The following is a 21996-nucleotide window of genomic DNA, read 5'->3' on the forward strand; positions in this document are numbered from 1 at the left end:
CACCACTGTTGATTCATGTGCAGGGCGTGACCATGGCTTGCATTTCAGAGCAAGGCAGCTGACATGGACTCATCGATGTGAACCACCTAGATGCAGGATGCTGGCTGTTTTCTTTCCTTCTCTCTCTCTCTCTTTGCTCCCCTCCAGCTTTCTCCTAGGCACCTCTTAAGGGATCCCTTGCTTCCCTTCTGAGTCATAATCTGAAAGCCTAAATCTGTTTTCTTGGAAGGACATCTTATTGACTCCAGTCCATCACTTCCAAGTGTGCTAGGACAGAACCCTTGAGGCATTTTATGCCATGTCAGGGGCCCCCGTTTTAAAATATTAGGAACATAAGAAGCAGCCTTATACCCAATCAGACCAGAGGTCTATCTAGTACAGTATTGTTTACACTGACTGGCAGCAGCTTTCCAGGATTTCAGGCAACCCCACCTGAAGACTGAACCTGGGACCTTCTGTGGGCTCCCTCACTGCACTGTGGGGCCCTTCCCCAAATGAAGCGACTACCCCCACTCTGGAATCTCAGCTTCCCCATTCTGCGTGCAACAGACTGGGCAAAATGATTGCAACTGGATTCCTTTTCTCTTTTGTACACCGCTGCTCACCAAGGGGTTGGGTGGAAGAGGTTTCTACCTCCCCAGGAATGGCCCACCTCACCTATAGCTTGAAGATTCCTCAGTGTAGCCGTCTCTCGTGCCTTTCACCAATGTGGGACAGACTGAGATTTAACAGGAAACCTGCCCATGGACGAATTTCTGACTATTATGCAGCTGTAAAAAGAATCCCAACATGAAAAACAACAATATAGGAAGCCAGGATTCAGAAGCTGCCCTAGATAAAGTCAGATCCTTCGCTCACCTTGCTCAGAGACAGGTGTTTCCTTTCAATACTGGCCAGTATGTTTGAGGCTCTTTGTAAATAATAAGCAACATAGTTGTTATGATTTTAGGGAAGGAAAAGGGAACAGCAGGTTTCTCCATGCCCTTACACAGGATAGCCTTGCCCAACCTGGTACCCTCCAGAAGTTGTTGGACTACAAGTCCCATCATCCCTGACTTTTGGCCCTGCTGAGCAGGGCTGATGGGAGTTGGAGTCCAGCCACACCTGGAGGGCCACACACTTCCCATCCCTAATCTAGCTCAATATTGTCAGCCTTGACTGCCAGTGGCTCTCTACCAGGGATTGAGTGTAGGATCTTCTGCATTTTAAGTAAGTGTTCTTCCACTGAGCTACCTTGAAAACGTTGCTGGGTACTTTGGAAGATGTTTAAATAATTATACAACCTTCCGTACGCATCTGGAGGCAACTCTGTATCGGGAAACTTTTAATCTGTGATGTTCTGTTGTATTTTTGTATTGGAAGCTGATAATAATAATAATAATAATAATACCACCATGTTAAAACACTGGTCCCAGGTATGGGGAACCTATGGCCAACCAGAAGCTGAACTATAACTCCCATAATCCTTGGCCATTGGCCATCCTTGCTGAGGCTGATGGGAATTGTAGTTCAACATCTGGAGAGCTAAAGGTTCCTTGCACCTGGTCTATGCTGCCTGCCTGTTAGTGGTTCTCCAGGGTTTCAAGCCTGGAGATACTAGGGTTGCATCTTCTACATGCAAAACAGATACCCTAGCACTGAGCTACAATCCTTCCCCATATATCCAAGATGAGGAACCTGCGGCCCTCCAAATGTTGCTGGATAACAAACCACAACCACCCAAAATAGTAGCAGCAGAAGCAAGAAGATAAAATAGCAAATACCCAGCTGGGCCAAAATAAAACCGTGCACTCAAAGCAGCTTTGACCAGTCACAAAAGCTTTCTGGAAAAAAACAAGGTTTCACATGGCAACCAGAGGTATACACAACAAATTGCCTTGGCAAAGTACCCAGTTTATCTGGCCTAGTACTGTTGACACTGGCTGGCAACAGCTCAGAGAGGAGTCTCTTCCAGACGTACCTAAGAAATGCATGCAGTCTGCATGCAAAGCCTGTGTTCTGCTGCTGGGGTCAAATCTGTGTGCTTTAAAACTGCTGTCCAAGAATAAGGAACACAAGGGAGATGAATGGCAGGAAATTACCTTTTGGTGCATGCCACACCCTAGGTATCCCTTCTGTAGGAACTCTTTCCTAGGCTGTTGAGACTGGCACCCCAGGCCTCGGAGAAGGGAAATACCTGCTCCCTCCACCCAGTTCCTGTCCAATTGTGTAATGCTGTGACATGAGGAGAAAAGGAAATTCCTACCCAGTGGCGTTGGCTCTGGGCTCTCAAGTATGAGCAAACTTATCTGTGGCTCCCCTTACTCAAGTAGTATAGCATCGGGCAACAGCACTTTTCCTGCAGATGACTTTGCATGGCCAATCAGCCCTGGGATAGCTCATTCGGTAGAGCACAAGACTCTTAATCTCAGGGTTGTGGGTTCGAGCCCTAGGTTGGGCAAAAAGATCCCAGCATTGCAGGGGGTTGAACTAGATGACAATACACTACAATTCTGTGATTCTATGCATGAGCTCCTCTAATCTAGTGTAAGGTATATGCGTTACTGCTTCTGGCTTGCCAGCAAGCAAAGCCTTGCTTTGCCAATTCCCATCCATTCCCAAATAGTGACCTACCTTCCAGCCTTGAATTATACATTCATGAGGGCAAACACTAATTGTGAGAAAGGCAGGAGAGTCCCAGTTCAAATTTCAATGACAGCAATGAACTCATGGGGTGGGCTTGCCCTGAAGCCAGTCTCTCTCTCTCTCTCTCTCTCTCTCTCTCTGTGTGTGTGTGTGTGTGTGTTAAGCTGTGGGTGAACATATCAGATGACATAGCGATTCTTCAAACAGCTCTTGTTTATTCAGAGGCCAGAACAGAACTGAACTGAAGGGCTCAGTCAGCCTGCTTATATAGAACTCCAGTACCACGTTACTGTAACAGCTTTCTAAAACTATCCAATCACTGAACGTCACTTTCGATCCTTCATTTGCATAACTATCTACAGTATCCCCCTGCTGGCCCAGGGTGAGAACTTCAGTACATAACACTCACCATCTGCACTATGGGGACAAGAAAGTGACCCACCTCACAGGGTTGTTGTAAGGACTGAGATTGTACAAGGGAAGTGCTCTGAACAGTCTAAAGCACCATATAAATAACTGCTAACAATGCAAGCCTATGCATATCTAGGTGGAAGCGAGTCCCATTTAGTTAAATGAGATTTACCCCCAGCAAAGCGTACATAGTATTGCAGCCGCCGCCTTCTTATTTGCTTTCCTCACAAAAGTGACCTGAAACAACTAACAAAAATAGTATACGGTAAATGCTGTAACCAATTATGACAAACACAGCCAATAATAGCCTTTTGGAATATTCGTGACTAGTTTGCTCCCAGGTGGCCCATCTATGGACAAGGTGGGATTTTAATTTATTTTTTTAAAAAAACAACAACACACACACTGATAATTTTATAATCAGCCAGTATAAGAAGCTTCTGTTCCTCCGTAGCCACAGAATGCTTGCCTGGAGATAACAAGGGCTCATCACTTCCAGGAAATACTGGAGATCAGATCTGATTTGATTTGATTTCTAGAGGGATGAAGTTCCACAGCTGGAGAGTCCTGAATGCAGGTGCCAGGTTAAGATGCTGCTATTTTTGCGGGCATTTTAACAGTAGTGTTGGGAGGCTGCTGCTATATTCTAAACCACGGGAATCCATACTGCTGGGAGGGGAGAGTGCTCCTGCTTTTGGGCTTCAACACACACATCTGGTTGGCCTCTGTAAAAGAACAGAATGTCACACTAGATGGGCCTGATGCAGCAGGCTCCTCTTAAATTCTTAATAAATATCTCTTCCACCTTCCCCACTGCTTTTTACTCTGTTTCCTAGCTCCTTTCCGGGGTTCCCGTTGCATCCAGGAGATCCAGACCTACCTTCTGCCCACAGTCCCAGCGTGAGCTCCGTGCCCAAGGGATTCACCTTGGTGAGCAGGTAAGCTCTCAGCAGCCCATCTCACTGGGCACCGCGAAGGCAGGATTCGGAATGCAAAGCCACACTCCTGAACGTTGAGATGCTTGTCAGACGCGAAGCCAGGTGCGGACGCCGTTTGGGTTGACGTCAGCTGGCTGTGCCTGGCAGCGATTTGGAAAGAGGCATTCGGAGAAAGGATTGGGGCACTGAATTATTGATGCGCATCAATATCCCAAGTAATAGACTCCCCTCTCTCCCCAGCGCTCAGGTTTCACGGGCACCGTGGGACACGATTTCCCCAGACTACAGTGCTCTAAAGCTTCGGATCTGGGTTTTTAAGCCACACATGAAAAACCCTGCTCTTAGGGCTCTTTGACAGGGGCAATAGCTAAAAATGCACCAAGGGCAAGCATATCTGCTTGCATGCTATCTATGAACCATGCCGCCTTCTCACAGGTGCTTGGAAGGTTGCTATAAGCAGGACTTGGAAACAAATGGTGTGTGTGTGGGGGGGGACTGCCCCAGTGAGGCCTGCAGCCCACTCTGTTAGGAGGATGAAGTCAGTGTCAAAGCTGCCAGCATCCTTATGGCTTCCTGAAGTTAATGAGCCCTGCTTCGCTTTCTGTTGCTGGTTCCCAAATTCCCTTTAACAACACACAGAGGTGGACGTGGAATCAATTGAGTGCTGGAAAAAGGCATCTCATAATGCAGAGTTTCAGTTCAGGGCTAGTTTACAGAAATTTGCACAAGTTTTGCCAGCCAACCTTCACACCCAAATTGCAAGAGAAGAAATTGGGAGGTGGAGAAGGGGGTCTTGAGCTGCAGATCTTGAGAGCTGTGCGAGGAAGGCTCCTTCCCCGCCCACCTCCCACTTGCAGCATAGATGATACTAACCCCGTCAGATGGGCGGAGTACAACTAATGAAAATATTACAAAATTATTATTATTATTATTGCTGTCTGGAGAGGAGAGAATCTGTCAGTTGTGGTTCCTTTCAGTTTCCCAAGCTTCAGTTGAGCTTCCCATATTTCCGCATGAGTTTGAGATCTTTTAGAAAAAGATCCCATGGAAATCCCATTTCTCTTAATAGGCACATGTTTGTATGACATTTTTTCTGTCACTCACCAATTTTTTTACAAGTTTCTCCCTCCGATACAATGCATTGCTGTGTGTTCTCCATTTCGGGGCATGCTCTCCCCTAATTTGTACCCAGGGGCAAAAGTGTGTGGAGCAATGAATGTAATTTTTACTTTTGTACTGTGGGCGAGTTTTGTTCAGACAACACTCTCTGTCAGGCAAGCAAGAGGCGTTCGCAGAAGACCACATCAAAGCCATACAAAAATTCCGCAAAGCAGGGGTGTTGAGGGGTATAGCCTGGGGAGAATGCCAAGGACTTAACAGAAACATGAGAGGCGGCATTTGTCTCCTGGATCCTTAGGGACTTCCACTGTTGACACTTCTCTCCACCACACGGTGCCCTGTATCTTCCAGGGATTCTTTAGCTGTGACACGCGTATTAGTAGGGTTTGTACTAGCTGATCCTCAGGATCCCTTCCAACTCTCTGATTCTATGAAGGATCTTGCAGCAATCAGGGTCAGCCCCTGTGGGCCCCAGCAGGGCTCTCACACCTTGCAAAATGGCTCGAGCGCCGGCTGCGTTAGAAAGCAGCCATTCATTATCTGGCCACCAGGGTCCGCTTTCGCAGTTCTGCTTTAGCTCTTGAAAAGTCTAGCAGGGAACAGCTGGGAGGGCTTGTGGGTCGCCGTGCCAATTGTGGTGGGCTTGTTCTAGTGTCTCGACCAGGCGCGGTCCCGATTGCGTGCCCCAAGCACTGCAGTCGTGCAAAAACAGCCCGAGGCGCGGAGACACTGGCTCGTAGGCGATGAGCCGCGGTGCCAACTGGGTCACAAGCGCCGGCAGCTCCCTGAGCGATGCCCCCAAGCGAGCCCGCGGGCTGAATCCGGCCTGCGTCCTCGGCCTCGGCGTGCTCCACGTGGCTTCCTTCCTGGTTCAACGAGATCTCTTTCATGTTGCTCAATGCGCTGCGAGTTTGACTCCCGCCACGCGCACCGCTTGCGCATTTTATTCCTAGGGAGGAAACGCTAGGGGTTGCGTGAGATCAGCCGCCTCCTCCTCGCTGGCGTCTCACCAGCGAGCCCGGGCTCTGCTTCCAAAAGGGGCCGGGCTGGCAGTCGCAGATCCGGCCGAGAAGGTCGAGGCCGGGCCCTTAATTGGCCTGAGGCGCCCTCTGCTGGACATCGCTCGGACGCTCAGCCACGCAGCTCATTTCCGCCAGCGGCCGGCCAGCTGGGTGACTCTTCCCCAGGCGAGAAGCGGGAAAACAACGCGCGTGGCCTGAGGCCTCTTCTGCAGGTACTCTTTATATTTATATCGCATACAGTTCCACATATGTGTGTGTGTGTGTGTGTGTGTGAGAGAGAGAGAGAGACGGGGACAGAACGTGCTTAGGCAAAGAAAAGTGATGGAAAAAACTTGGTCATTAGAAATATATTTCTTGATACATTTCTTTCCCACAGTTTATATACCAATTAACGCTTTAGCTTCTAAGTGGCATGCAGCAGAGTTAGTCAGATACAGTAAAGATAAGAGCTAACCCTAAAAGCAGAAAATTTACTTTAAGTGCATTGCTGGAAATAGCACATGGGTAGGCAAATTAAGGCCTGGGGGCCGAATCCGGTCCATTCGCCTTCTAAATCTGGCCCACGGATGGTCCAGGAATCAGCGTGTTTTAACATGAGTAGAATGTGTCCTTTTATTTAAAATGCATCTCTGGGTTATTTGTGGGGCCTGCCTGGTGTTTCTACATGAGTAGAATGTGTGCTTTTTATTTAAAATGCATCTCTGGGTTGTTTGTGGGGCATAGGAATTCGTTCATTATTTCCCCCCTCCCAAGGTCTGAGGGACAGTGGACCGGCCCTCTGCTGAGAAAGTTTGCTGACCCCTGATAATAGTAAAATATGCAGTCGGGAAGAGGCTGCTGCATATACTTTGTGGTTCTTATTTACCAGGGACAACAGTCCTGTTTCTTTTGCGTTCCCACCCTCAAGTAAACCATTTTGCCCTGAATTGTGCCTTTAGGGCTATACCTCATCAAAATGCTGTGAGTGCAAGTTGTTCGGCATTGCCATTCTCTGGCAGAATTCACCTTCCTCCCCTGGGCCTCCAGAGGGACAATCTCTGGGTTCAAAGGATGGACCTTTGGAACGTAGGAGGCAAATACAAAGGCCAAGTCAGGAGAACTTTCTGCGTGAGCAATCTGAGCTGGCCATTTATTCATTCAGTTGCATTCTTACCCCACAGTTCTCCAAGGAACTGAAAGTGGTGAACGTGGTTCCTCCATTCTTCATTTAAACCCCACAACAACCCTGTGAGGTAGGTCAGGCTGAGAGGCAGTGACTTGCCCAAGCTAGTCACCCAGTCAGCTTCATGGCTGAGTTGGGATTTGAACCCTGGTTTCCCAGGTCCTAGTTTGACACTCGGACCACTACACCACTCTGGTACCACCTTCTTTGCTGGAAAACCTCTGGTGTAAAACCAACTCTGCACGTTGTGAAAGTGTATCAACCCCCTTTGGCCCGAACATGGAAGCAGGAGAAGGTTAAAGTTGTTTCTTTGAATGCCTTCATTGTCCCCCAAATCAGAAAGGCCAGAATATTACTAAGCCAAATGTGGCATTGCATCAACATGAAGCAAGCCGCTAAGGGAGTCTTCTCCAACATGGTGCCCTTCAGATTACAGTTCCCATCAACCCCAGCCACATGGCCAATGTGTACAAACATGGCATGCAGGAACCCCCAAATTCTCAGTTAGGGTAAGTAATTTCCCCCTTCATTTTATTGTATCATCTTTTGGAAAGCTGCTTTGAAGTTTTTTGTTTTTTTGCAATTAAGTGGCATGTAAATATTATGAAACAAATAGAAATAAAATGACCCTAATCCCAAGGAGCCACTGACAATATAGCCACTGATACGTAGACAAGATTGAACTAGGCTGCAGGTGCCCTCCTGATATTGCTAGACTCCAACTCTCATCAGCCACAGCCAGCATGGCCAAAAATCAAGGATGATGGGAATTGTAGTCCAGCAACATCTGGAGGGCACCAGGTTGGTGAAGGCAGCCCTAGTGTGAGGACATGGGGAGCCTGCCTTCCATTTTCCCTCTTCCCCCAACCTTTTTCCTAAGATAACAATGGGGACCCATCAGATGTTCATAGAATCATAGAATAGAATCATAGAGTTGGAAGAGACCACAAGGGCCATCGAGTCCAACCCTCTGCCAAGCAGGAAACACCATCAGAGCACTCCTGACATATGGTTGTCAAGCCTCTGCTTAAAGACCTCCAAAGAAGGAGACTCCACCACACACCTTGGCAGCAAATTCCACTGTCGAACAGCTTTTACTGTCAGGAAGTTCTTCCTAATGTTTAGGTGGAATCTTTTTTCTTGTAGTTTGGAACCATTGCTCCGTGTCCGCTTCTCTGGAGCAGCAGAAAACAACCTTTCTCCCTCCTCTATGTGACATCCTTTTATATATTTGAACATGGCTATCATATCACCCCTTAACCTCCTCTTCTCCAGGCTAAACATGCCCAGCTCCCTTAGCCGTTCTTCATAAGGCATCGTTTCCAGGCCTTTGACCATGTTGTTGGACTAAAACTCCTATCATCCATGACCATTGGGCGTGTCCCTGGGGCTGATGGGAGTCAGATTCTAGCAGGTTTCCCATCCCTGCCATGTAATCATTATCATAAATGTAACATTTATGGTTTACAAAGAGCCTCAGACATACTGCGCAGTAATTATATCAGGCTCACAGTCTGAGAAGACAACACTGTGAGGAAAGGAGGAGGAGGAGGACAAGGACGCAAAGGGGAAGAAAAAAGATTATAGCAATTCATCATCTCAACATAAAAAAGGAGAAGGCGAGAAACCAGAGTGCAGGCTTCCCATTGATGAAGTTGTCTGTACTGGGCAGGAGCAGAAGGGTCAAGCACCTGTGTGCTTCAACCATTTGGGGGAGAGCGAGTAAGATTGTTCACATTCTGAGGCCAGACAGAAACATTCGTAGCCAGCAGCATCTCTTGGGTTCCAGATTTCACTGGGAGAGGAATTGTGTCACTGAATTTATTAATGTGTGATTGCGACCACATCACAGTGCTCCACTGACCCACAGGTGCTTAACTGGATTCCTGGTATCCATACTCTCCACTGTAAACAGATCACCACCACCGTCAAATTCTTTTTCATTCCAGAATGGGTTTCTGATTGAACACCTGACTAAGCAAGGTGGGTGCACCGGGTGCCATAGCGGTCCTTAGCACATCACAAGAGGGATGGGGGCCTGTGGGTCTCTAAACGTAGCTGGACTCCAGCCTCCATGAGTCCCAATGGTCAGGGGTGGTGATCGGAGCTGTTGTCCAGCAACATCTGGCAGGGTCCAGATCTCCCAGCCCTGCACCACAAGGATCATAAACTAACCCTCCAAGAATCATAGAATTGCAGAGTTGGAAGGGGCCACAAGGGCCCCCTGCAATGGATGCAGGTTTAAAGCGTCCATGACAGATGGCCATCCAACCTCTGCTTAGAATCCCCCAAGAAATGAGCGTCCACAACCTCCTGAGGGAGTCTGTTCCACTGTCAAACGGCTCTCACTGTCAGAAAGTTCTTCTGGACTCCTTTCTTGTAACTTGAAGCCATTAGTTCAGGTCCCAACCTCTGGAGGAAACGAGCTTGTTCCCTCTTCCATGGGACAGCCCTTTAGATATTTGAAGATGGCTATCATATCTCCCCTCAGTCTCCTCTTTTTCCAGGCTAAACATACCCAGCTCCTTCAACTGCTCCTCATAGGGCTTGGTTTCCTTTTCCTTCTTAGCTCTTCTGATGACCTTTCCTCACATTTGGTATCACATGATGCACTTGGGACCCAGGCTGCAACCTTCTTAGATACTCAAAAGCAGTGAAGGGTTTTCCAGCAGGTGTTTTAAGCTGACCCTTCAATGCCCAGTTTAGCAGCCAGGATCTAGACTGGGCCAGGAAAAGAGTAACACAGAAAAGTGAGATTTAGTCCAGATATTACTGGAGCGAAACCTCATTTCTTGAATGAATTGCAGAGGGCAGGCCTGACAAAAGACATCTGAGTTAGGAGGTGAAATATCACACAAGCACCCGGTAAATAAAATCAGCCGGATTAATTTCTTCTCTTCTCTTCTCCTGCCCCGGCCCGGCTCTCCCAACATGATGCTCAATTCATCATCAAGCGTACAGCGCACAACGATTTTCCACAGGAATTGAAGCACTTATGATAAAATGTTGCCAGCTCCAGCCACATTATTATAAAAACAACATCTAATTTATGGTGTTGGAGTGCCAATGCATTTCTTCACTGTAAGTCACCCCTGCCTAGGATGGGCTATAAAACCGCGAGGCACAATGGCTTTCCTCGCTGCTTGCGATATCGCAGTAATCAACCAGAAATATTTCCCACTGTGGAAATTAGCGCTGATTAAATTCCATAGCCCGATCTAATCACAGCAAAAGGTATTTTGACAAAACAGCGCATTTTCGAGGTAGGAATTCAACAGTAGGCTCAACATTTAGCCAACAGAAAATTTCAGGCGGCCTCATATCATCAGCACTTAGACATTTGCCTTGTCCTGCTGAAATGTGCCAGGAGTTTGAAAATGTATGTTACATTAAATGGGAGCTTTTTACTGTCTGTCAGGGTTCAACCCACTTTTCCAAGTTCCATCACTTAAACTGGAGGGTCTCCCATTCCAGCATACTATTGACACTTTTTATTGAGGCCCAGTAAATTGACCACCCAAAGCCAGACTTTTGCCTCTTAACAGTCATAATGTCATAGTAGGAGGATGCCGTAACGGTCACTATAATCATGGAGACTAGATTCTCCCTATCTATGTAGTTTTGATTCCATTAGGAGAGATGTCCCAATGGTAAAAAGGGCCATTTGACACTGGGACAGGCTGTCTTGCCTTCACAGAACCTGAATGCCCACCTATCAGCAGTGCTGTGGATTCCTGCACTGAAGGTTGGGACGGATGACTGCCAAAGACCCTTCCAACTCTGAAATCCATTGATTCTGTCTCGTGGGTCTGTTTATCTTAATTAGTTTCTATTAAAGGTGTTCTTCTGTTATAAAACAGACAAATAAGTGGAGAAAAGTGCAGGGGGGGGGGGAGAGATGGGGAGGTGTTGTTCTTTAATTCTGTTGCATAGTGTTAGTGTAGGGTTTGTATCAGCATCGTGTGGATTGGTCCTTTGTTTATGCTGGTTGCAGATGTATGGCTTCTTTGCATGTGTATTTGAGGGGGTGGGTTGGTTGTTGGGTTAGATTATCCATACAGTCATACCTCGGGTTGAAGTAGCTTCAGGTTGAATATTTTCGGGTTGTGCTCCATGGCGACCCGGAAGTAATGGAGTGCGTTACTTCCAGGTTTTGCCACTCGTGCATGCGCAGGTGCTCAAAATGACATCACGCGCATGTGTGGAAACTGTGAAACGCGACCCACGCACATGCAGATGTGCAGTTGCATGTTACGTTTGCTTCAGAATGCGAACGGGGCTCCGGAACGGATCCCGTTCGCATCCAGAGATACCACTGTATTGATTTATATGCTGTTGGGGGGATAGGTCATTATCCTGTTGTGCTGTGTTATGTGATAAAGGGAAACCACACTGGGGTGAAGATGGCCTCCTTTGCTTGTCCCCATGCTAATTTGTTTGTTGGTTAACTTTTCTAGTATGGCAGTTTCCCATACATTTTGGAACCACTGGTCTACCGCATGTTCACTCCTGATCTCGTGGGCCTGTTTTGAGGACAATATAGGATAAACCCCCTCCGTACTCCCCTTTTTGAGATCATAATGCAATTGATAATAATGAGGGAATCAGATCCTGTGACTTTTCTCTCAGGTGGTCTCAGCCTGGAGAAGTACACCCTAAAGAGCAAGGGCTCGTTAAAGAGACCCAAATATCTGCATCCCAATTCCGCCCGGCTGCATTTTAAGAGGGAACGAGAGAAAGAAAAATGTTTTGGATCCAATTCCCAGCTCCGTTGGCAGGTTGGGGGTGACACGTCGAGTACTTTCACCATTTTATGGCCAGGTTTTGGCAGGAAAGGAGCAGCTAAATTATACCCTTAGGGATTTAACAGCCCATGGTTTCCTGGCGCCCGGCCCAGAGTGCCTTCCCTTAGCTCAGAGGGCATTGCTCTGTCTGCACCATGGCACCAGGCAAAGTAACAGGAGAGCTGGCAATGTCAGCCTGCAAGGTTTGACAGAAGAGACAATAGCACGTCGCTCATGCAGCAGCTCAGATAAGGCTCTGACAAGCCAGGAATATGGGTGTAATTTAGATCAGTGTTCCTGGAACCTGAGTGGCGCTGAAAAATAGTTTTGACATTTCCAAAAAGAGTTGAGCAGACATAAGCACATCACTTAATAGATGAGAGTGTGGAAGGGCCAGAATAGCAGGTGGGAACGGGATATAGCAAAAGGCAATTTAGCAAGGACCTCTCTCCAATATTCTGGTTTGCTGCAAGCCAGCTTTTAATGTGGGGGAATAGGCAAGAATACAACACCCCTCCCCTCCTCATACACAGCCTGAAGTGGTGCACAGCTCTTGAGTTCACCCACTTCAGTCTATTATTTCATTCTGTGTAATGCTGGGAAATGGAATCTGTGCCCATCCTATGTGTTTTTGGATTTCAGTGCCCATTATCCCTGACCCTTGGCCATGTTAACCAGGGCTGATGGGAACTGGAAGTGCAACATCACCTGGAGGAACAGAAGTTCCTCACCCAAAGTGTGAAGTATTGAAATGATTGTGGCAACACCAACATTGCCCTAGCCAACTCTTAGGTTGGTTGACTGGTGTTGCTAAACCAGCTCTAAGAAAAACCAGATGAGATGGTGAGTCTATACCACAGTTCTGTCCTTTTCTTCCTCTGCAAAAGAGACTTCTATTTTTCTGCCTCATTTTCAGAACGCTTTAGAATTTGTTTAGACTTTTGATAGCTTACCTTGCAGAAATGCAAAGGATGGCACCTTTCCCTTTCCTCTCTGCAGCCTCCCTGGCTGCCCACATTTCCTGATCTGAAAAGCAGCCTCAGAGGAGGAGATGCTGCACAATGTCTTTCCCGGACCTTTAATAGAAGCACAGGCACCCAGGAGGGCTGCAGAGTGCAGAGAGATGATTTGTAGAATGAAAGAAAGGGACCCTCACAAATGCTACTCGGACACCTTGAAAGTAATCATGACAAAAACCCTGCAACCCACGATGGGAATTTCACAAGAAAATGATCTACCTTTGACCATTTTCAAATGCGGTTTCTTTTCTCATTCATTGATAAATAATGGGGTGTGTGCAGGGGGAGAACAGGAGTAACTTTTTGAACTGCACTGATCTGGACTTCTAACTTCAGGTGGTGGTGGGAGCCTCACATGATTGGATGCCCCACTGTGTGTCCACACACACAAAGACTGATGGGATCCTGCAGTCATTTGACTAGATTTTGCAAAATACTTTGACAACCCCCCCCCCAAATCCTGCATGGCCTTTTGTAAAACTAAACTAAAAAATACAATAGTTTTTCTTCTCTGAGGTCAGGGTATATATACTGCATGCCCTATGCACATATGTTTATTGTTTATTGTTTTTCAGTGAGTTTCAGTGAGTTTATTGTTTTTCAGTGAGTCACAAAACATTCTCTGCCACAGACAAACCTGAAATTGCAGAGCCATGCTCTTTACATGTGTGAAAAGTGTACCCATTTTGTAGAACATTTTAGACAATTGCAATGTGTTGTATTGTGGATCTGCCTTTGAAAACAAACTGCAGCCTGCAGGTCCTGAAGAGGGCGGCAAAAACATTAACTGGGACTGGTATAAGACCATCTTTACACTTCTCCTTTGCAGGCTGCACTGGCTCCCTGCATTTGGATCCAATTTAAAGTGCTGGTTTCAGTCTTGAAAGCCTGAAATGGCTTGTGATCAAGTTTCCCAATGGAGCGTCTTCTCCTGTGTGCACCTGCCCAAACCTAAAGATCTTTGGTGGCTCTTTTCTGAGTGGCTCTGCCAAATAAATAGGTTAGGCAGGGCCTTTCTGGTAGTGGCACCCCTGCTAGGGACTGGTTTTTCCAGGGAGGTTTGCTTGCCATCATTTTAATGATCTCTTCTTGTTCTATATAGCACTCCCACGAGAAAAGAAAATGAACAAGCCCGAAACTACAGGGGGATGCACAGGTAAGTAATAACAGTATAAATAAGATTCTTTACAAAAAGCACCAGCATGGTGTCCAGATTTAATGCATTGGTAAAAGGTAGACAGTTCTATGCATTATTTGTAACAGTATATGTAATAAAACTCCAATGAATTGCATAAATGTGTTCTGGGTTTTCCAATCCACTGGAGACTTTCAGATTGTAAATCCCCCCCCCCCCATATTGCCGCATTCCTCACATTCTTACTTTATTACCTTTTGGCACCAGGTGGAAGACCATTGAATTCATCCAGGCTTTTTAAAGAATTTAATGTTTCACAGTCTGGCTCTTTGTGTTTTAAATTCGGTTTTGATTATGTTCATTTTTAGAATCAACCCATTACAGTGTCCATTATTTTATACTTCAGTGTTGTTTTTATAATCTGAACAGTTGAACAGTTTAGAAACTTCTGCTATGGGTATCAATATAAATGAAATAAATGAAATAATGAGCCAGTCCTGTCATAGCAAGCAATTACTAGTTTTCATCTAACATAGGCATATCCCCACATAAAGCAGGCTTGCATACAGGACTTGGAACTCAAACTGATGCTCACATATGCCATGGAAGTACAGCATATCATTTGCAGTTGCTTCCTTTTTTGAGGCTGTGTGTGTTGACATCTCTAGACACTACTTATGCAGAAGTCTTAAGGACTTTGGTTTTGTGGGCTAAGTCACACATCAGGTTATAACAAGGCCACTCAATTCAGTCTCTTCAATGTGCGTGATTGCATTTGATTTGGTCAGGTTAAGAACAGCATCTCAAGAGATCATCATGTCACTTAGCAACAATGGCTTGAAGATTTTCCTCCTGTAAAGGTAATTTTGAACTGTTAAGTCTACTGAAATGCTTTCCCGGGTTTACAGGCAGGGAAAACATTATACTGCATCTCTTTGAAAGACACATAAAAGGGAGGAAATCTTTTGAATATGTTGTGGTAATTCAAAGTGAATAGATAGCTACCTAAAACAGTAACCAGATATGGCTTTGCATCCTTTGTTGAAATCAGAATTTAATTCAGGGAAAAAACCACACCACATGATTTCTGAGCAAAAGCCTTGAAACTTACTATATTTTAGTAGGTCTGATATAAGCCAGAGAAGTCAGCTAAGATCTAGAGCAGTGAGCCATGATCCAAATTATTTTATCTGGCTGTCATTTGTCTTACTACAGTTTAATCAAGGTATGATAATTTTTGTTCTGTTTCACTCATAGGGAAAAGAAGCAACGAGGCTGCATTTCTCAGCAGTGCTTGCTATTGTAGGCGAATTCTGGAAAGGAGCTGCTGCCAATCTGCATCTTGAAGGTATATTTCAGTAAGTATATCCATTTTCTTCTGTCGCCTCTTTCCTACAAATGGCAACTGTTTATCACCTGGTCCCGTACTGATGGACCCATTAGCATGAGTGGATCAGATGGTTGAAGGCCTCAGACTTAATACAGAAAAATGACAATCTCTTTATCCTGAGGCTCTGATTATGCAGCACCATTATTCATGAGTGGAGAACCTTGGTTGCTTGTACACAACATGGACATTAGATCACAGGCACCAGTTCTCTCTTTATCATGAAATACGAATTTTCTGAATCAGAAAATTTCTGCTGTTTGTTCACAGCACAATGCAAATATTTTCTGTGTGTTTTACTGAAATGAGGTATTTTCCGACAGAATCAGTTACGTGGGAGAAGAAGAACAAGTCTGTGTGCATTGCTAAGAGTTTATTCTGAAGCTTTGCTTTGAGTCTTTGTCATAAAAGACAGTTTATCTTTACAACAAGTTATTAGAAACTGAGATGTTTTTTTATTTCTACTATTATAAAAGTAGAGCATAGGAGACTTTTCAGAGCCATCTTCAAAAAGCAGACCGATCTTTTTTGTATATAAACTGTACACAGAAAAAAAACAAGGCACTATACATTTTTGGGATAACAAAGTATATCAAAGTTGGATTTGGAGAGTTTCTCAAGAAACTCGTGTGATGACGCTTTGTTCAGTTTAGCACCTGAAGCAGCATTGAGACCAATTCGTTGCCTATTAAAAAGAGAAACCATTCAGAGATAGAGGGTGGGAAAGACACAAAGAGAGAGTAAAAACATAATTGGTAGTTTAACTAATTCAGACCAAGCAACTGAGCCGCCGAGCTACTTTTCTGAAAGTCCTTCTTGACGGAAGTCTTGAAAGTGAATAATACACATTGCATTGTTAAATACATCCTTGTCCTATGTGTTTTATATAAATATAAATTCTTTTTGAAAATCCACAGCTTTAAACAAAATAACACTTTACAAAGAGAACGTCTTCAAAACCCAAATGGCAAGTAGTGTAACGCAGCTAAAAAGATCCGCCATTGCTGCTGCAGCAGCAGCCTGAGAAACTGCTGCTAAAGTACAAGGGAGAACACAATTCATCAGCAGTCAAATTGCCTTACCTCCCCAAACAAAGAGCCTGCAAAAGAGTTCTCTCACACATTTACAATATGACGTGATTTAAGAAGAGGCAGTAATCTACAGCCTTCCGGCGGTATCTTGTTGGCTTGGTGAAGGGGGTGGGGGTGAGCACAAGTTGGCCACACTGCTGCTCTTCGTCCACGAGGTGCTGAAAATGACACAAGATCCCACTCCAGCTTTAGCCCTTAACTGTAACATGGCCAGGTTATTTAGAAAAGTCCTTTTGCCTTTTTGAGGTTCACCTGTTTCCAGGAAGGCAGTGTGTTATATTCCTCTCTTGTCATCTGCAATCCAGCCTGCATTAAAAGGATTGTTGAAGGGTAGGCATTAAGAAGTGTAAAAAAGAAGAAGAATAGCAATGTAAAGAGTAGTTATAGAGACATCTGTGAGATGTGTATTCCCATTTACCTCAAAATCTTCATCTGAAAGGTAGATTTCAAGATTTAGTGGATCCACTCCCTCTGGGAGGGGCCTTGCTAAAAGTTCGGCCAATGGGTACAGCTTCTTGCATAGTTTGGCCAGCACATCTTCCACAAGGATTATCTGGTTAGAAGCTTCAGCATCCTAGAGGGGAGGAAAAGATTTAGAAATTTCAAGTGGTTCAGAAAGAGATAAGCAGCCAAATGTTCTCTACGGAGAAGTCAGGTGATAAACAAATTCCCCCCACACCGGCTCTTCAATCTGAAAGGAATTATGTTTGTATATACTTACAATAACAACCTCATTTGCTATGGCTTAGCATTAAATGAAGAAACCAATGCAAGCTTTGGGCTTGCATACAGTCTCCCTTGCCTTCCATGATGGCTGGAAGTCAGGTGGCCAAGACAGTTTCTGATTCCTTTTTCAATTAACTACTGTATTTACTTGAGCCTAATGCGCCATCAAAACTAATGTGCACTTCAATTTTTCAGAACCTTGAAACAAATAAAAAAAGTATTTGTTGGCACATGTAACTGCCATCAAATCTAATGCGCACCTTAAATCCCACAACATAATTTGACCAAAAAAGGTGAGCATTAGATTCGAGTAAATACAGTAGTTTAGCAATACTGGTTATATTTTTCATGCCATGGCCAGTGGATGGGTGGTGTCAGAAGCAGAAGTGGGAGAAACAAATGTTAGTTTACTCGCACTTTGCAATCACAACAGAGCCACTGTTTCATCTGAAAAACCAGGTCTGTGAAATGTACATTTTACCCAAGGAGCTTCGTTTACTTCTTTTACAGATATGGCAGCCGATTTAGAACGAACCAGCCAAAAGACGTGGCTCTCTCGAGGGAAGGTTCTTAATTACCAAGAAAGTCCCCACATTGCCACTTCACGTTTTGTGTAAGGCTTTGCATTTCTGACAAAAACGATGTGCTCTGTTTTGAGAAGGAAGCTCCAACCACTGCAAGCCTTGGCAGGTTTTCTGAGAGAGATAAGGAATAGCCAGGCCTCTGTTACTGAATCAGCTCAACAAAAACAAATATTTTAGCCAGACCTCTCAGTTCTTCGGACATAAAACATTTCCTTGCATCCTGGAAGCTTTATGAGTAGATGATAAAATCTCAGTCAGAATCCACCCACGCTTGTTATTCTCCCCCCTCAAATGCTTGAAGCTGCCTCTCCATGGTAATCCCCTAGCTTTTGCTGCTTCCCAGAACACCACCACGGCCACATCACCAGCAGTGCAGTGGAAAATGAAGAAAGATAATGAGAAAGGTTGATTTACCATTTCTGTGATCTCCGCAATGTCCTCTCTGTGTTCCCAGCTTGGAAACATATTGGTGAAGGTCAGAGGTTCGAGACCAGCGTGAATTAGGTAAGATTTGGGAGGTTTCTTCACATTTTTTCCTATACATAAAAAGAAATCAAAATAAATATGGAATACCTTGCCACCTTCTTCTAGACTTTTGTGAATTTTCCACTTATCTGGAAAAAAAAGCTTTGTGTTGTAAATCTTTCAAACAAAGTGTCCAGATTACCCAGGAATATGTTTTAAGGCTCTCTTTATCTCATAGGAACCTGTCTCAACCTTAATAGCAGCCTGTCTTTCCTGGATATTCCTTTTGTGGGCCCTAGTGATGAGGCCTTCTCAATTGCAGAATTCCATCTTTAGATGCAAAGTTGGTGCGGCAGAAAACCTGCGCATTCCAGAGGGTTGCTGGCCTGCAACTCCCACCCCTACATTTGGGAGATCCTTCTCACTGCTTTTAGATGGGTTCTGAAAACCTTTTTATTGCACAGGTTGGTGGGTTTTTTGGTCTTCGATATATCCTGTTTTAATGAAAAGTGCATTTATTCTGGTCTTAGCAAGAGTGTGAATTTAATATATGTGTGCATGTGTGTTTATGCACACCCACACAATTAATGTTGCAATTTTTTAAAGTTAATTGAATTAAGTTGCTTTGTTGAAAAACAGAACATAAACAAACTGAAATAAATCAATAAAAGCAGCTGCCTTTTATATAACAAGACAGACAGCTTGGTCTGAAAGCATATGATGCAGTAGGCTTGCTGGAGCTACGCAGGCCTGGGTCTACTTGTGCCCAGAATTGAGACCTCTTGCATTCTACCCTCAAGTGCTTGAGGAAGGAAAATGGATGTTACTGCCAAGACAAATGGGTTCTTTCCAACTAAGTTCTATTAACTAGACCTTTTGAAATTAATGGATCTCAGTTACCCATACCCATTAATTCTAATGAGTCTACACTGGGTACAGCCCAATGATTTTTATCCATTGCATATATAGCTGCAGATAATAGCTACAAATATTCAGTGTGGATGCCAGACCTCAACACAGCATAGCATAGGAAAAGCTACCTCCAGAAACTAGTGGCAACAATATCACTTAAATTGACTATGATGGATTGTTGGAGAAGTCCATGTATTATCACAGCCTCTCTTCTACAAATTTCCCAACATACAAGCATCAGACCCGCATGCTGAAGCTAGAAAATGATTAGTGGAAGTTGTCCAAGTGCCTTTTTAAAAGTATGGCAGTGCTTACCTTTGTGTAAGCAGCAGCTCATACCTACAGTGCAGTTTAATCTGCACGTGTGCAATTAAAAGTCTTCCGCTCTTCTAACTACAACAGTGGAAGCTGCTTGAATTTGTCAGTGATGCCACAGCAACTGTTTGACGAAAGTCCAAACTCTGCAAATATGCCAGTCTGGATAGAGTGCTTCCCTTTATCTCTCCCTGGCCTAGGCTCTTACAGTCTTCCTTAGGGTGTGTATCATTCTGCAAAGTGACTGTGCTGCAGAACAACAGCAGCAGTGGTGCACCTACAAGTCCCTGAGTGAAGCCTGCTGCCATCTGCCTGACTCCATCCCTTCACCTTTTTAATCTGATCTTGGGTGTTGTTTCTTTGTGATGGTATATGATGGCAAAGTTTTGGAAAAAGTTTAAACAGACAAGTTCAGCCATCACCCAATCTGGTTTAGCTCTCATTATTAATGTATATATTTTGTGGTTGCCATATGAAAATCATTCCAAATGGAAAGTACAAAATATATTCAATACATTTCTATTGTGAGATTCGCACCAAACTGGAAAAGTAATCATACTGGGGGTTTTTTATGGCACTTTGAAGACAAAGCAACTTAATCACAGCATAATATTTTTATAGACGGGAGCCTAACAGCATCAAATACATAAAGCGAACTAGATAGATGGTTAGGTACAGATGCACATCGGCTCAGGAACAGTGGAAAGAAAGCCAACTCAACAAGGCAAGACTTATTAACAAAATGGCAATAACACACCCTCGCAGCAATAATGCAAGATGTAATCTAGTCTTATATCTGCATCTGCTGAAACAAAGCATGAATTCTCAATGGCAGCTGTTAACACCAACTGGGTTTCCCCACCCCCCTAGGAGAGAATCACCCATAAGCCTTATTTAAACCAGGAGAGATACAGTGTCAACTTCGTTAGTGGAATCTAATCCTGCATCTCCTCATTAAGTGTCCATCAAAATACACCAGGCACAGGACATCCAGAGAGATTAAGAAGCAGAACATTTTCATTTCCTTGAACATTCCGATTCTGACTTTATAGGTCACTATATTTAAGCAGAAAAGGTTGAGGTGACTCTTAGAAACAGTTAAATGCAATTAGGTTCGCTGTAGCTATCGCAAGGTTTGTAGAACGCCTGCTCATTAACTGCAACAAGCTGCTTGTAAAGTAATATTTTATTAATGAATTAAAATCATTGATTTAAATAATGATTACCTAGACACAAGCTTTTTTTTTAGTGATGGGAATGCACGATCAGGCAGCTGAATTCTCCTTATAACAGATGAGAGGCATGGAAATGTTGGGGAACTTTACCTTAGAGCAATGATAGGCAGGGGAAGGGAGAAAAACACTCCCACAGGGGCTAACTGCCCCTACCCCCACTTTAGGCAAGCCACACATATCCAGCCTCTAGTCACAAATCCTTGGTGATCTGCCTTAAAAAGGAGAGTTGTGGGAGTGCAAGAATGATGCAGGGCATGTAGCACCTTCGTTCAGGAGCTATAGCTATCAATGTGTACAATGCAGTAGCTACACGGGGCAGACAGCATCTGCTACCAGGCCAGGTAGCACTGAACAACTTGGTTCCAGGATACCTTAAAGGGCCATCTGAGCCCTTTTATCCCAGCTCAGTCACTGAGAAGAGGGCTGCTAGTTGCCCCCTGTGCTGCATAATCCTGGCTACCTTCAACTAGGCATTTAGTGTGGAGTAAATACTCTTCTGGTGAAGATTTAGAAGGCATCTTCACTACCAATTTCCATATGTCTCTTGAAGACCTTATGCCAGCTGCTTAAATTTTTTCAAGATGAGCCCGTCATTTTAATGACTATTTTCGTTTCTCAAACAGTGTTTTATGCTTTATTGTACTAATAAATTTTGTTGTATAGCACCCTGGTATTTTATCTGAAAGGGAGTGGGGGAGTCTATAAACATTTAACGTATAAATAAATGTCATCCTGCCCTAGGATCAAACTTGGTATAATCAAGCTCCAAGAAACCCAAGTCATACTTGGGCCCAAGCCAACGTCTTGGATACACTAGCTGGAAGTGTGCTGTGAACTCAGTGTTAGAGGAAACATGGTGCTTCAGCCAAAAACAACAAACCTGTGTCTGTTCCCCACAACCATAACATGTGTTGCAACCTACCCCGTGCCATTCTGACATGTGTTTTCCTCCTGTCCCTGCTCCACATCACTGGCTGCTGAAGAGGAGGACAGGGAAAGCCACAGCAGAATGAGAGGGATGGGGGATCTCTGCATAGGGGTCTATGTACTGCCCTCCACCCCACAT

The 21996-nt window shown here is 44.7% G+C and overlaps 2 protein-coding genes and 1 long non-coding RNA gene across 17 annotated transcripts in view; 1 reads left to right on the forward strand and 2 right to left on the reverse strand.

Annotated features, from left to right (window-relative positions):
- The window catches only part of LOC307199291 (uncharacterized protein), a 216809-nt gene extending 195214 nt beyond the window's left edge, over nucleotides 1–21595 (forward strand). Inside the window, exons 5-11 of the mRNA XM_079947103.1 lie at nucleotides 3873–3974; nucleotides 6047–6327; nucleotides 9148–9260; nucleotides 14183–14236; nucleotides 15473–15573; nucleotides 17930–18507; nucleotides 18707–21595. Of these exons, the coding sequence (XP_079803229.1) occupies nucleotides 3873–3974; nucleotides 6047–6313 (369 nt within the window). The 3' untranslated portion in view covers nucleotides 6314–6327; nucleotides 9148–9260; nucleotides 14183–14236; ... (1 more) ...; nucleotides 17930–18507; nucleotides 18707–21595. The remainder of the gene's footprint in view (nucleotides 1–3872; nucleotides 3975–6046; nucleotides 6328–9147; nucleotides 9261–14182; nucleotides 14237–15472; nucleotides 15574–17929; nucleotides 18508–18706) is intronic.
- On the reverse strand, nucleotides 1736–3980 carry LOC307199362. The gene is made up of 3 exons (XR_013831926.1): nucleotides 3917–3980; nucleotides 3044–3761; nucleotides 1736–2755 (listed from the first exon to the last, which is right to left on the reverse strand). It is a non-coding gene; the product is annotated as an uncharacterized lncRNA (long non-coding RNA).
- SVIL (supervillin) overlaps nucleotides 15961–21996 on the reverse strand; it is a 142482-nt gene continuing 136446 nt past the window's right edge. For all 15 annotated transcript variants that reach the window (XM_079996329.1, XM_079996316.1, XM_079996323.1 and 12 more), the window contains 3 exons: nucleotides 18418–18539; nucleotides 17112–17267; nucleotides 15961–16999 (listed from right to left, as the gene is read on the reverse strand). In XM_079996329.1, coding sequence (XP_079852455.1) covers nucleotides 16913–16999; nucleotides 17112–17267; nucleotides 18418–18539 — 365 coding nt within the window. In that variant the 3' untranslated portion in view covers nucleotides 15961–16912. The remainder of the gene's footprint in view (nucleotides 17000–17111; nucleotides 17268–18417; nucleotides 18540–21996) is intronic.

The sequence above is a fragment of the Podarcis cretensis genome (assembly GCF_951804945.1).
Source record: "Podarcis cretensis genome assembly, chromosome: 12".
NCBI classification, from domain to species: domain Eukaryota; kingdom Metazoa; phylum Chordata; class Lepidosauria; order Squamata; family Lacertidae; genus Podarcis; species Podarcis cretensis.